The sequence below is a fragment of the Leuciscus leuciscus genome (assembly GCF_965113295.1).
Source record: "Leuciscus leuciscus genome assembly, chromosome: 5".
NCBI classification, from domain to species: Eukaryota; Metazoa; Chordata; class Actinopteri; order Cypriniformes; family Leuciscidae; genus Leuciscus; species Leuciscus leuciscus.
This window is the reverse complement of record NC_138729.1, coordinates 34,738,492-34,752,704: the sequence shown is the minus strand read 5'-3', so window position 1 is coordinate 34,752,704 and position 14,213 is coordinate 34,738,492. Positions and strand designations below refer to the sequence as shown.

Sequence of the window (14,213 nt, the reverse complement as noted above, 5' to 3'; positions counted from 1 at the left end):
CTTTGCGACACTATTTTATTGATTAATAATCATTTAATTTGGCTGTTTATAATCCCAATTGCTTGTTCTGATACTAAACAGCCAACAGAAAATACTGTGTTGTAGCAATTCACCACACTACATTTTTCTTGACAATATTAAACAATAAAGACAGTATTCTTCTGTCAGTGCTTCTGATTTAAAACAAATGAATCTTTTGGATCGTAATCACATGTTCTGATGATTGTAAAACGAAAACTAATATTAATATATTCGTTTGTTTCTCCTCAGTTTAATTTTTTCTTAACATCAATGTAAAAAAACAACCATTTCCATGAGTTGTCGTGAGAGGTTATCCTAGATGGGTTTGAAAGCCAAAACTGTGCAAGGAAAGGAAAACTCTTTCCTCTGCTGGCATGTCCAGTCAGGGAAACGACTGGAATGAGACGCTTCGCTTCTCCAAACAAGCGGAGACAGGTTAGGTATAGTGCATGCATATAGATTAGGATGATGATGGACATTTATAGTCTTTAACTCAACAGCTGGTACAAACCAAACTTCCTCTTTTCCTCCTTCCCCTAGCTAACCTCTCTCTCCCTTTCATTCCTGATGTCATGTTTGCAAGTGCAGCTGGCAAGTGCTGCAGGCCTGCCACCTCTCACAACCACGTCCAGTGTGTGACAGAGGGAAAAGAGAACAGAAAGCCTCTGTCACTATACTGAATGTGGTCACTGCTCTCACCATCACTGCATCACACACACACACAACTGGACAATACAGACTCACTGACATTAATGCATACACGCATACTGATTCCTCTATTCAAATATACTTGCACACAAATAAACATAACTCATACACACAAATATACACTTGATATCAGTTCAACTGGAGCTTTTCATACCGGTAAGTGGCATGCCTCTGAAACGTGTCATTAAGTCTGCAGTTATGCCACTGTGTCCTGCCCTCTGCAGCAGAAAATAGACTCAACCACATAGCACAAACCACAAAGCTCCTCTTACAGGGGTTATAATCATACAGCACGCACGCACACACACACACACACACACACACACACACACACACACACACACACACACACACACACACACACACACACACACACACACACACACACACACACACACACACACACACACACACACACACACACACACACACACACACACACACACACACACACACACACACACACACACACACACACACACGTAGCAGTATGTTAGAGTTGCGGGATAAGTAAGGAAACCACAGCAGGAACAGTACAGCTAAATGTAGCATGAGCAGTGGGTGAATCTGGGAAACAGAAATCAAAAACTCTAAACTTGAAGGCCTAGCGACTTGTCAATCCTAAAAAGTTAAATCACACTGAGATTTAAAATATCTTTTATAAGAAAGTCACAACCAAGAAAAATTAAAATAAAAACAGTTAACTATCCCACATTAAATAAATTAAAAATATATATTCTATTATTAAAATATAGAATTTTATTTTAAGTGTTTTGATTATATGGAATGTATAATAATTTTGAGTTGCTTTAGCACTCGGCATAAAGCTGATAAATACTATAAGCAATTGATATAGTGAAACATTTACTCTACATTTCTTGAGTCATAGCTGCCAAAAATCAATGCAGTAGTAAAATCAACCCATAAGCAACATCATGCCCACTCACCATATTTTTTAGCCCAAGAAAGACCCGCTCTGTTGCTGCATGGCCTTGTTTACTGACAGTCTCTGTGCTATGTCCTGTTTTTACGCCTTTGAGCCTTTGGTTGACCGTCTACAGTCCAGCTCTTGCTGTTTGTTTGTCTCTGCTGCTCACTCATGTCTCTTACTGAATGTTCTGTGGTTTCTGAGGACAGAATTACATAGTACCGCCACAGCTTGGACAGAGAGAGAGAGAGAGGAGAGAGAGAGAGAGAGAGAGAGAGAGAGAGAGAGAGAGAGAGAGAGAGAGAGAGAGAGAGAGAGAGAGAGAGAGAGAGAGAGAGAGAGAGAGGAATCCACATAAAAAAAGTCTGTCAGAATCCAGGTGTGCGGTCCGTCTTTCTAAACACCCATGAATAATCGTCAAGTTTATGTCTAAATTTAGAAAGATATATCACGAGTGACTTTACAACATCTACCTACAACGATTTATCTACAACGTCATGCAAAGGTCATCTTCCGTGAACTTATCTCACCTGATTACTACTCGTATGCACAGCTAACTGCTCAAAAACATGCTAAACATACTTTTATACTATTATTGGATAGTTTTCTCACCCTCATGTTATGAGTTTCTTTCTTCTGCGGAACAGTAAAGAGGATATTTTAAGAAATCATTGTTTGTTTGTTTGTTTTGTCCCAAACTTTTTGGTTACCACCATTCTTCAAAATATCTTCTTTTGGGTTTGCATCTAATTTTCAGGTAAACTATCCCTATATATTTGGATGTTAATGCCATGTTTTCATTTTAAAGCAACCGTTAGAAGAACTGCTGGATTGGTATTAAAAATTGTCAGATCATCATCATCGCAGCAGATGGACTCATTTCGGACAGATTTGAGTTTACATGCACATGTGGAGGATGGAAAAGTCCTTGATATTCCAGGTGGAGTCCCCCTACTCACTTCCTGTTATTCCCTCCTCCACAGAGGCTAAACAAAAAATGGTGTTTTCCATTTGATGTTTAACAGCTGCAAAACTGCTGATGTGAGTCACTTTAAGAGTATTTGTTACATTATTAGAATCATTTATGGAAAGTTTTTTGGAAAGTTGTCATGGAACTCCTAAGCAAACATTTAAGCTTTGTCTCTTAGTCAACATACAACTAAGCAATCCATCACACAGTGAGCCAGACTGATTGGTAACAATCCTAAGAAACATGGGAAAGCCATGAATCAGAGCGAGGAAAACTTCAGTCTGGTGGAGGACGAGAAAGAAAGACCTTTTTTTTCCATGGCCATTGCCAGTGAGTAAGACAGATGTCAAAAGTGAAAAAATGAACACAAACAAATCTGAGCAGCAACTAGGCAACCACAGCTGGAAGAGGAGCAGACTCTTCCGGTGTGGGCTCCTAAGCGGGGACTCTTCCTGTCGGTTGACCCTATGATCAAGCTACTCTCTGGGAATAAACAGTCTCCAGCTGCCCCCTTCTCACCCACAACTGAGTAAAAATGTCAATATGTCTGATAATTTAAAGCAGTCCTCTGTTTTGAGCCACCAGTGCCTTATTGTTGAGCCAATTTAAGTAATTTATTTGTTTGTTGTCCTCTGGGAGTTAAAACTCCAATGTTATAAAATTGTTATTCCACCAAGTAACTTCTAACATTTACGTGTAACGCATTAAGCTCAGAAGTCTAGAGTGACTCGCATGTGAGGCTGCCATGGTCAACACATGGCAAGCACACAAGTTGGAAAGTTAGCTGCTAGATAACTTTCCATATTTCCATGCTGGACTGCTGTCTTGGAATGACACATGTGATATCAAAGCTAAGCATTTTGGTCTTGCTCATAAATTCTTTGACGGCAGGAACATGCTGCTTTAATCTCTTGCAGCATTTTGCAACAGTCTAGTCACTTATTATAGTATCAAAGTAAAGCAACAAGGCGTCAGAAAGATTGACCACAGATCTCACCCCAGTAACAGTCACAGTGCTTGCGTGGCAGAAATGCCTGGGATCAGAACACTGTTTATATCAGTGTGTTTGTGAGAGAGTGAGAAGAAAGACTGGGTTTGTTTCATTGGCACAGTCGTATGAGAAAATGTCTTTGTTTTTCAATGCTATCCAAGAGGGAACATTCTTGCATATGGTGCTTTTTTTCCTGTTCTTTTTTAATTAGCAACCATTTAGACTTAAAATATCCACATTCAAGCAAGCATTTCCAGTCTCGGCCTGATTTCCCTATTTCGGCCAAATATTTCACACTTTTTCACAAGCACGTTAGAACTGAGTGCGACGTCCACATCCTCCATTACACCTGCACTCATACCACTTATTAAAGTCACCATGAAATGAAATTTCATGAAAATACATGTAATAGATCTTATTGTGAATGTTTGTGAATGATAAGGTTCAGTTTTTATGTCATTTTAATTTAAAATCTATATATAACATAACTCGATCTTCTAGTGAAAACATCAGACTTCTTTTTGGAATGACATTGATAAGACTGAACTAAATTTCAGGTTCAATCCCATGTAAGGGGGAGAAAATCGGAGACCTACTCAGTTTGCATCCCTATATTATCATTCCATTATGTAGTGTTTGTAATTCCTCAAAGGAAGGGAAATGTGAACTAAAGTATGATCGAATAGACAAATTCATGTGTCACTGCAGTTAAAAGAGACTGGATTTATGGTTCAAACAGATAGAGAAAGTAAAATCCCTGAAACTTTAGCAGTAGCTCACATTTGTGGGTTGTCTATAATGGAAGTGCATTTCCGTAAAACACTATGGAGAAGGAAAGCAACACCTCGAACAAAAGCTGGTTAAGACTCGCCGAGCCAGACTTTTGTTTATTGGCATAAATCGGTCAGTGAAGTGACTGTGGGCGTTCTGTCTAGAGGTGTGAGCTAGAGGTGTGGGCACTAGGAGAAAAGCTTGAGGAATCATGCCATGGTCATTGAATCCTCTTTGGCTCTTTTTCACCAAGTCAGTGCTGGTGTTCAATTCCCCTTTTTTGTTCCTCCTTTATGTTCTTTTCATCCACTCCCTCTTTCCTTTTCTCCTTCCAACATGCTAGATTTTCAAGTGAACTTTTAAAATGCGCACGTTTTTTGTATGTTTGTTTGTTTTACACAATTGTAGGCTACACTTCCAGCAATCGTGCATACATCAAACTCTCAAAACGCAGTGCTCAAGTTAAAAGAAGTTCAACCTTGGAAAAAAAGGGCTCTAGATAGAACTTTCTGGGGTTTTTTTCATTCCACTGCCTGGCGTCTCACGTTATTAAATGCAAAAACGCGTTCAGTGTGAATCATCCCTAAGAAAAGAGAAACGTACTGCTCCAAATGAAGTCACTTTGTTTGTGTTTGGTTCCTGAATGACTCAGTGTTTTGAATGAATTGGTAGAATGTTTGATTCAAGGACTCCCTCAAAGGCTGTGTCCCAATTCAAAGGCTGCATCCTTCAAAGGACTTCCCGTAGCCATGTAGCAGGTCATCCGGATACTTTTTGCGTACTTTTTAATACAGAATACAGACATACTCTTCTCACATAGCCCACTGTTTTTCACCTACTATATAGTAGGGAAGTATCCAGGTTCATTCACTCCATGTCATAATTACCATAATGACAAGAGACTTGAAAAAAGTCGGTAAAAAGTGTCAAAAGATCCCAACTTGTAAAAAGTAAAGAAATGTCATTGCAACTTGTAAACTGAATATTCTGAGAACTCCGACTTGTACCATGTGACCGCTGTACCATCTGACCGCAGCAGATTATTTTTGGTGTTGATAGTGTTGCCATAAAAAGGCATTATTCCGAGTCCAAGAACAGTTCCTGTAGCTGAGAGTAGAACGTCCTGTGTTGTGATCTCTTAATTACAGTAATTATGCTGCATTCACATGCTATCAGAAATGTCCTGATTTCCATTACTGATGTCATGATTACGAGCTTGTTGCTTTCAAGTGCTTTGTTGTCAGAAAGAATAGAAATCATGGAGGACACCAGGTTTATTCTAGCCTATTTCTTAGGGAAATCTTACTAGAAGCCAAAATGTATTGAAGATATTTCATTTTGTATAAAATGTATCATCCCATTTGTTGATGACCATTCACTGCGCCATCTAGGTAGTCAGCTTGCTGACGATTCTGAAATGTTGGTGAAATACGTGCTATTTTCGCTGTGTGAAAACTTGTTATTCATGTAAATATGCACAATTTTAACAACAAGACAAGGTGAGCTGTTTTCAAAAAAACTAATTAAGAATACCAGTCACAGGAGCAATTGTTCTCCCCTCTGCCATCTTCAAAGTTTACGGCTCGTAGGAAATTTCCAATAGCATGTGAAGGCAGTATTCTGAAGGCAGAGTTTCCCAGTAAATATGACTTAAGAGGGTGTTCAATTTCCTAGGAAACTTGTATTTATGATCATTCTGATACCATGTGTAAAGGCAGCATAGTCGCCACCTACTGACGTAATGAAAGTCCTTGAAAAATCCTTGCAATTCAGACAGACTGTCTGGAAAGTGCAAACACAAACAAGCAGTTGCTAGAAGGTTGCACAGCCTGTCAAATTCATGGACTGGAACTAAATGTTGTTGCCTATAATTTGTGTCACATGTGTAATACCTATAGCTGTGTCAAAAATGTTTAATCTGTGACTGTTGCATTGCAGGGGTCATACAGCACAGAGGTGGCATACAGAAGAGGTCTTGAATGTGTTTCCACATCTCTGCACCTGATTAATTAGACAGTTGAGTCATTTGACTGACAGGCAAGGAATTTTTCAAACCACCTGTTAGTCAGCCTCTTTTAGTGAAAGCAGCATTGATGGTGAAAAAAAATGTGTCAGCAGACCCAGCACAACCTTCCTGCACACTTCTCATACACTGGTGTGCAGTGCTGTCCCCACTGGGACAATAGTCTCATTGTCCATTCTTTAGGTCAGAGCCATTATTCCCATCCTTGTCCAGTGCAGCCCATTTTTATTCTCTCTCATATTCAAAACAGTAAGACTAGAGTTCTCCATTACTCACACACACACCTTACCTAAAATGAAGAAATGCATTCATGAGGTAATTCATAACTCATACTATAACATCAGGGTGCAAAGACTGTTACACTGTTGTTACTTTTTAAAGACAGCTTCTTCATGATGTATTGCATTTCTGTTATAAACTGAAGTCATTTTTTTTCTTCAGAAATCTGAAAGTCCCATTCAGTTCCTCTTTCAATGATTCATACACTAATTCTAATAAAGACTGCAAAACTTTTACAAAGTTTTGAATGGGTTACCATAGAGACAAACAGACATGTGGTACTATTTATAGTTATGTTTTTTATTTTTATAAAATTGATATAATTTTACAAATTAATAATGCTTTAAAGAAATAAAAACATTTGGGGGGTGCATAGTAGCTTAAAAGTATATTATTATCTACACTACATATTAGCACCAACCTCTTTCTTTGTTTTTACCAGTATACAATGATTACTCTAAATGCATTCAGAAAACTTCATCACAAAAAACCCAGCTGTCAGTCAAAGCCTTACCTTTCAGATCCTAAGCTCTATCAGTCCCACATGTAATCCTTAGAACTGGAAACTCGTGCTCACTTTAAGACATCTTAAACTCTGTGGAGAACCAGAGCAGGATGAACAAGTCATTGAGATAGAATGAGAAAGATCATCCCTCACTCTCTCTGTCCTGCACTGTTCCCCCACCTACATGCTCTCTCCCTCTCTCCCTCTCTCTCTCTCTCTCTCTCTCTCTCTCTCTCTCTCTCTCTCTCTCCACCCCTATTCCTCTCCTTCTCTTTTCCAACCCTCATAGTCTCTCACACACTCCTTCCCTCCCTTCTTTTTTTCATTCTGCCATCACAAGGCAGTCTTTTATTCTAGCAGCTGAAGAGCTCCTCACTTGTTCAGCCTCTGGAACGAGAAACCCACACTGATCTCAGATCAGGAGACAGGCAGAGAGAGAGAGAGAGAGAGAGAGAGAGAGAGAGAGAGAGAGAGAGAGAGAGAGAGAGAGAGAGAGAGAGAGAGAGAGAGACAGACAGATAGGCTGGAATACAATAGGGGTGATTTATCACCACATACTGATGTAGAGATTTCAGAAATGGTGTCTCGTAAGGTTAGATTTGTTATATCAGCATATTGTGGAAACAAGTCAGGTGGCACTTTTTTTGGTCCTCACTCTCCCTGATTCTCCCTCGTCCATTTGATTCTCATAAAGAAATCTAATTCCCACAACATAGTTGAACTCTGGCCAAGTCAGATAAGCAAAATGTGAAATTCAATTCAATTACAATAAGCCAATAAAGCTGCCCTCTAAATACGTTAAAATGCCCTCTGTAAAATTTCTTAGGACAACAAACGGAAGAGATAACTAAAATTCAGATAATTGAAGACAAGACTGTGGGAGTTTGTGGAGATGACGTTTTTGAAACAGAGAAATGGCTGTTCTGTTACTCAGAATAATGTCTTATTTTAGTGTCCAAATGTTAAACACCCAAAATACACACACATACGCAATAGTGGCTCCCTGTAAACCCAACCCATCTCAACTCATGAGACATTCCACCAACGCATGTCTGGAGAGGACGTTGTGTGGGTTGGAAGAGGGTTGGAAACTTTGGGGAAACTAAGAAGAATGTGAAGTTGCAAAGAATGCCAACTTACAAATCTGTTTAGAAATATTCAGTGGGATGGGATATTATCAGATAAGTAATAAAAGTGTAAATAAAAGGTGAAGGCTGTTGCCTAATATCATCTCCAGGTTAACTTGAAAATACCAGGCAAAAGTGTATGAGGGCAAGGTAGGGGGGTTCTTAAATATTTGCCCAATGCCCATTAAAACTTAAATATTTATTTTCTATTAGTTACAATCCATACTGTCTGAGGTATCAGTGTTTGTCTAGAACAGCTACGCTATGGAAGACCTATGTACTTTTGTGCTTAAAACACCCTTTTACCTTGTTTCTCTTCATCTTCCTTCAATCTCCCTCTGCTTTATCTAAAATCCACACACCAAATTAAACACTAAAACCTTAGCTACAGTAAATAGGATAGAAATATAATCGCTGCAAAAACATGTTGTTTAACAGGGGATTTTACTTTTTTAAGGATGCACAGCGTCAATCAGAGTGGCCGTTTCCATTCATAAGATTCACATCATTACGCAGAGAATAGAAGATAAAGTGGAAGAAATGATGACCTCTGGTGGTTGTGCACATGTTTCATTTTCATCTACATATAAATCTATTCAACTCAGCAAGCTCTGATAATAGACAGCAGGGCTTGTTTTGCTCTCAGAAAACATCATTTAGAACGCATTTGGGCTTTTCAGCAAAGTTCAAATAGATTTGCCATAAAAATATATATTTAAAAATGTAGCTACTATTTGTAAAGAACTTTCCTCAATTACATATAAAAAGCAGCAAAAGGAAACTTACTTGAACGTGAACCCTATTAAGGGCCACTGTGGTCTTGGTTTGTAAATAACATGACAACTCTTGGAAATGGTCTTAAGGAGTGGGATACAGACTGATCGTGATGAATAGCTCCCTCTGTAGCTCCTTCAGAAATTCAGCTGGAACCACTGTAGATTGAAAGAGAATCCATCAGAACACCGTCTGTGCGTAAAACAATTTCACTTGCCGTGGCTGCACTTTCCAGCTAACCAGAGGTGGACAAAGTACACAACTTCCTTAAAGTACAGATACTACTGGTCAAATATTACTCCGTTACAAGTAAAAACTGCATAAAGCTTTTACATAAAGCTGCAGTCCTTAACTTTTTTGGGGTTAAAAATTATCCAAAATAAATTTGAGCAGGTACATAACCAGCCAGTGTTCAAAACTATCTGCTTGCCTTAGCTCGATTCAAAACGGTAAGCTTGTAATAATGTTTTTAATTCCAGTGGTACTGGTGGATTTCCGCGTGGAAATTTGAGCATGTCTTTGCGTCATTACGTCACATCTGTACACATAAAGAAGGTGTCTCGGCTAGTAGGCTATATTGCGTGTGAGGATGTTGGAGGTGGAGATGTATAGCCTTTTCTTGCAGCACTTGATATAATTAAACTTATCAATTTGATGGCAGATCCAGCGAGGTTCAAAGGACAATCACCAGTGACAAATGGAGATTCACCCGTTGTAAAATGCAAAAGACTTCGGACTTGGGAGTGGCTACAGAAAAAAAAAGAGACTGCAACCGGGCCCATGCGAAAACAAGGGTAATATCGGAAGGGCATTAAATGTAGTCACGCAATGCAGATGTTGTTAACATTAACAATTTGAGAATTGCGATCATTAGATTTAATCAGCGCGATTTACTGCAATGCTTTTTTCCCCTTAGTTGGTCAGAACAAAAGTGGCTGTTACTTACTTGTTCAGATGACATTTTCCGGTGAAAATTCTTATGTTGGACATACTTCCAAAAAGTAGAATCTGTGATTCCGAATGATAGTATCCACACTGGCGCGGTGATTGACAGTCGCACATTCTCCTCAAAACATTGGATTCATCCGCGCTGTGCCGAGGCACAACCCACGTAAAGTTGATAATTCCGCAAATAACTGTAATTGCAGATTTCGAACAGAGATGGCGACAAAGAGAAAAAAACCTATGGACTGCAGCTTTAAAGGTCCCATGACATGGATTATTTTATTAGTTTATAATGTTTCCTGGGGTGCCCTTATGATGTTAGTATGTTTTTAAGATCAACATTTTTTATAATTTTTAAATAAAAGGCAGTTTTAGCCAGATTTTAGCCTCTGAATTGAACACACTAGCCGTTTCTCAATACCAAGTACGCAAATCCTTGGTAGTTCGGACTTGACAAGTTCGACTCAGGAGAACGAACTCCCGAGGACGGGAGGACGCAAGTCCGATAATTCTGCAAATGGAACAGCGGCGTACTTGATAGCGTCACTCAGCTCGCTCTGGCTACTCCGGCTATCTCTTTATGTATATTTAGGCTACAATAAAACAAAATTATAAACCACCACTCTGCCTCTTTTCATTTTCATTTAAAAAAATCTTAAACATATTAATGGCCACACAAATGTGGTTCAGGCCACGCAATTGATTATCTTCACTGCATATATTTATAACAACACGAAATATAAAACACAACCCTGACTCTTTTTGTTTTCATTTTAAAAATATGAGACATAAAAAATATATAGGCTAATATTGATCATTAAAACTGACATTTAGCAAAAAGAGGTTGTGTCATTTTATTTTTATATGTACATACAGTGAAGAGAATGTAGGCAACATGTATAACAAATATTTTATATGTTTTAAATACATAAAATAAAATGACATAACCTTTTTTGTTAAATGTCAGTTTTAATGATCAATAATAGCCATTATAAAAGTATAAGTAGCCTAAAAGGTATAAGAAGCTATTCAATAATAAAGCAAACGATCAGTCAAACATAAGTCAGTTCTCTGGGCTACAACGTTAAAGTTAAATAGACTATGGCCCGGTTTCACAGACAGGGCTTAGACTAAGCCAGGATTAGACCATATAGATCAATTAGGACATTTAAGTAATTTTTATAAACATGCTTAGAAAAAAACATTACCGATGTGCATCTTAAAACTAAAAAGGCACTGATATATTTTTAAGATCAGTCAGTGCAAGTTTATTTCAGTGGAAACAGCTCAGACTTACATTTTAGTCTAGGACTAGTCTTAAGCCCTGTCTGTGAAACCAGGGGTAAATATATAAAGCTATGAAACTTCACTTTGCCCTCAGCCAAAACGTTTTGTCAGTGAACAAATTATAGATTAATGAGACAAATAAAATAAATAAATAGCCCGTTAGATATACACAAGACGATTTATATCTCATGTTAAACCACTAGACATAGAGACTATAATTTAAACATAACGTTTTCAATTTACAGGTTTCAATATTCATACTATGATATGACTCAGTAAAGCCCTGCCATTCGGTTCTATTTATTTAATGAACCATAATGCGATCGTATTATTAAACGCGCTATTATTATGTTTGAGACATCAACCACTGCTCGATGACCATAATGTTTGTATAAACTGTAGGTAACAACTGGTAAAATGTACATTTAGGTCATAAAAACAGTAATATTTTCTTCTCAGCCATGTCAACAATTATCCATGAGTGAAATCTCCTCCCATCTGTTGTCTGATTGGCCTTTCGCAAGGATTCCTGGGTAGTTAAAGTGCGTGGAGCCTGCTTCTATGCGGGCTTCGTGGAAGACCGCTTCAAGGGTACAAAGGGGGCGCTGCTGAGCACACTTCAGAGCGGTAAAATGCTGAATGGGACGGCCTACGGACTCGTAAACTCAGCGAGCACGCGCAATTCAATTCAATTCAAGTCCGCATGAAGTGCGCCATTTGGGACAGGGCCAAGAACGCATATTGAGAAACGGCTTCTGTTTGAAGGGGCGTGTCTGCTGTGAGACTTCAGTGTAAACGCCCACTGCTGTGATTGGCTGACATGCTTGCATATGAAATAGCTAGCATTACATGTGGAACTCTTTGGAATACTTTTACTATTACAGCTATTATACGTTTTTACTATCACAGCTATCGAAATTAACGAATTGTGAGAAGTTTTTAGATCTATTCCCATCACATAAAATGTTGCAGTGATGAGCATTGAGCAGATGACAGCCTGTTGATCGCATGAATGAAGAAGATCTTATCATTGCAACACAGTTTCTGCACTCTCACTAACTGTACGTACACACCGCCGCCGACTTGAGCTTCCAAAGTTACCGGAAGTCATTCATTTTCAATGGAAGCTGGCTTCTCTCAGCTGCAAGGAGCATCAAATCCATCGGCGTCGCGTTTTGGGCGTTTTGAGCGACCAGAGCGTCAATCAGAAAGTTGAAAGTAGCTCAACTTAATAGGTGTGTTCGACATCGGCTGCGGCTGGATGTAACCGATCGGCGAGAGTAGCCGCGTGCAGGCGGGGAGGAGCTGCAAACGGAGACGTGAAGTCGGACACTTTCTGGTTCCCGTAGTGACCGCTCACGTGGTGTTTGCATACTTTACCACAGCTGCAGTGAAATAAATGCAATATTTGCCAAATAATACACAGATGTTTCATTTCATGAGACATGTTCATTCAATACTTTATGTACTGCTTCATACAGCGTCTGTTTGAACAAGAATAAAGTTCAACATAAGCAACTATCAATGAAGTGGAGTCTACGTTTTTTAAGCAGTTTTAATTTGATAAACATGACACAATATAACATGACAACGACATGAAAAGAGTGTTCACTGTTATAATAAACTGATTTGAGAGCATTAGAGGAACTAAAGGTGTTCGAATAAACACGAAACACACGTGATCGTTGTCATGCGGTGAATCCGGCCAATCGTGGAACAGCTGTGTCGTCATCAGCCCTCCTGCAGCCCAGTGCAGCCGCTCTTGAGAAGCTGCGCTGGCTGAGTTCTCCGGCTACTCTCGAAACGCTCTCGCGGTACTTTGATGCCATACGTCACAGTCACGTGGCGTCGGCGCTGTATCAAGTCGGACAAAATTTCTAACCGGCATGCACTGCTTCAAGTCAGCCGCCGATCGTTCTGCGCAGAGCTGCATGAAGTCGAACAAGCCCAACGGTAATGAGCTATGACGCGGTTCAGCGGCAAGCAGCGGCAAAACGCCAGCAACCAATCGGAATAAAGACGTCCTTCGCGCTGGCTGATTCCGGAGAAACATACGATGTAACTTTCTTTCCTTCCAAAACATTATTTCCGAGAAAATGGAGGAGAAGCTGATCATCGCCGTCATAGATATGATCGCCGTTGCTGGGTTTCCTATCATTATCGGATTAATTGCAGTTTAACCATCATGGAGTGAAAGTTTATCATTTGCATGTGTTTTTAAGTCCTGTCAGTTTAACAGGGCAAGAACGAGCAGAGAGAGAGAGAGAGAGAGAGCCCCGGCCGCGCGCGCGCACTCACTATTATTAATAATAATAATAGCTAATTATTCTTTTTTCCCCGACCAAATGTGACCAAAACGGTTATAAAAATGCTGTCATTATAAAAGGTTTTTAGTGTCAATGTATTGTTTTGTTTTTTTCTGTTTACATTTCATGGCGTGACACTTCTCTTCTCCCATGATCGAACGTAGAATGCTGCTACGTCAGAGCGGCCAAAGCCTAAAGTCAGCGGCGGTGTGTACTTACTACCGTACAGTAATGATTTCACCAATGCAAACATGAGGCAAGTATGTAAGAGCTTCGTTGTGCAGTCCACCTCTGCAGCTGACACTTTAAAAATAAAAGATCCACAACTGTACAGTATTTCTTCCAAAACATGAGGATGGAAAAATAACTCCCTAATTTTTCTTTTCCTCGGTTCATGTTTACCCAAATTAAGATGGACATACAGACAATAATAATTTCTCAATCACATACAGGTCTCAATCTACTTTCAGTGCTTCTAAAACACGTATGAGAAAAGCCCAGCCTGTAAAAACGTACCTCAACTCTCAGTCTCCACGCTAGTTTTAAGGTGAAAAAAGAAGAACAAAACAGAAAAACAT

The 14,213-nt window shown here is 39.3% G+C and overlaps 1 protein-coding gene and 1 long non-coding RNA gene across 10 annotated transcripts in view; one reads left to right on the top strand and one right to left on the bottom strand.

Moving 5' to 3' along the window:
• The window catches only part of phldb1a (pleckstrin homology-like domain, family B, member 1a), a 48,195-nt gene extending 38,872 nt beyond the window's left edge, over window positions 1-9,323 (bottom strand). For 2 of the 9 annotated variants that reach the window (XM_082169377.1, XM_082169379.1), the window contains exon 1: window positions 1,677-1,876. In XM_082169377.1, the coding sequence (XP_082025503.1) occupies window positions 1,677-1,679 (3 nt within the window). In that variant the 5' untranslated portion in view covers window positions 1,680-1,876. Of the gene's footprint in view, window positions 1-1,676; window positions 1,877-7,205; window positions 7,387-9,109 lie in introns of those variants that run through there. The other 7 variants (XM_082169382.1, XM_082169383.1, XM_082169385.1 and 4 more) reach the window with 5 other exon arrangements.
• The window catches only part of LOC309498610, a 127,892-nt gene that overhangs the window by 34,972 nt on the left and 78,707 nt on the right, over window positions 1-14,213 (top strand). The gene's annotated exons all lie outside the window — the stretch shown is intronic.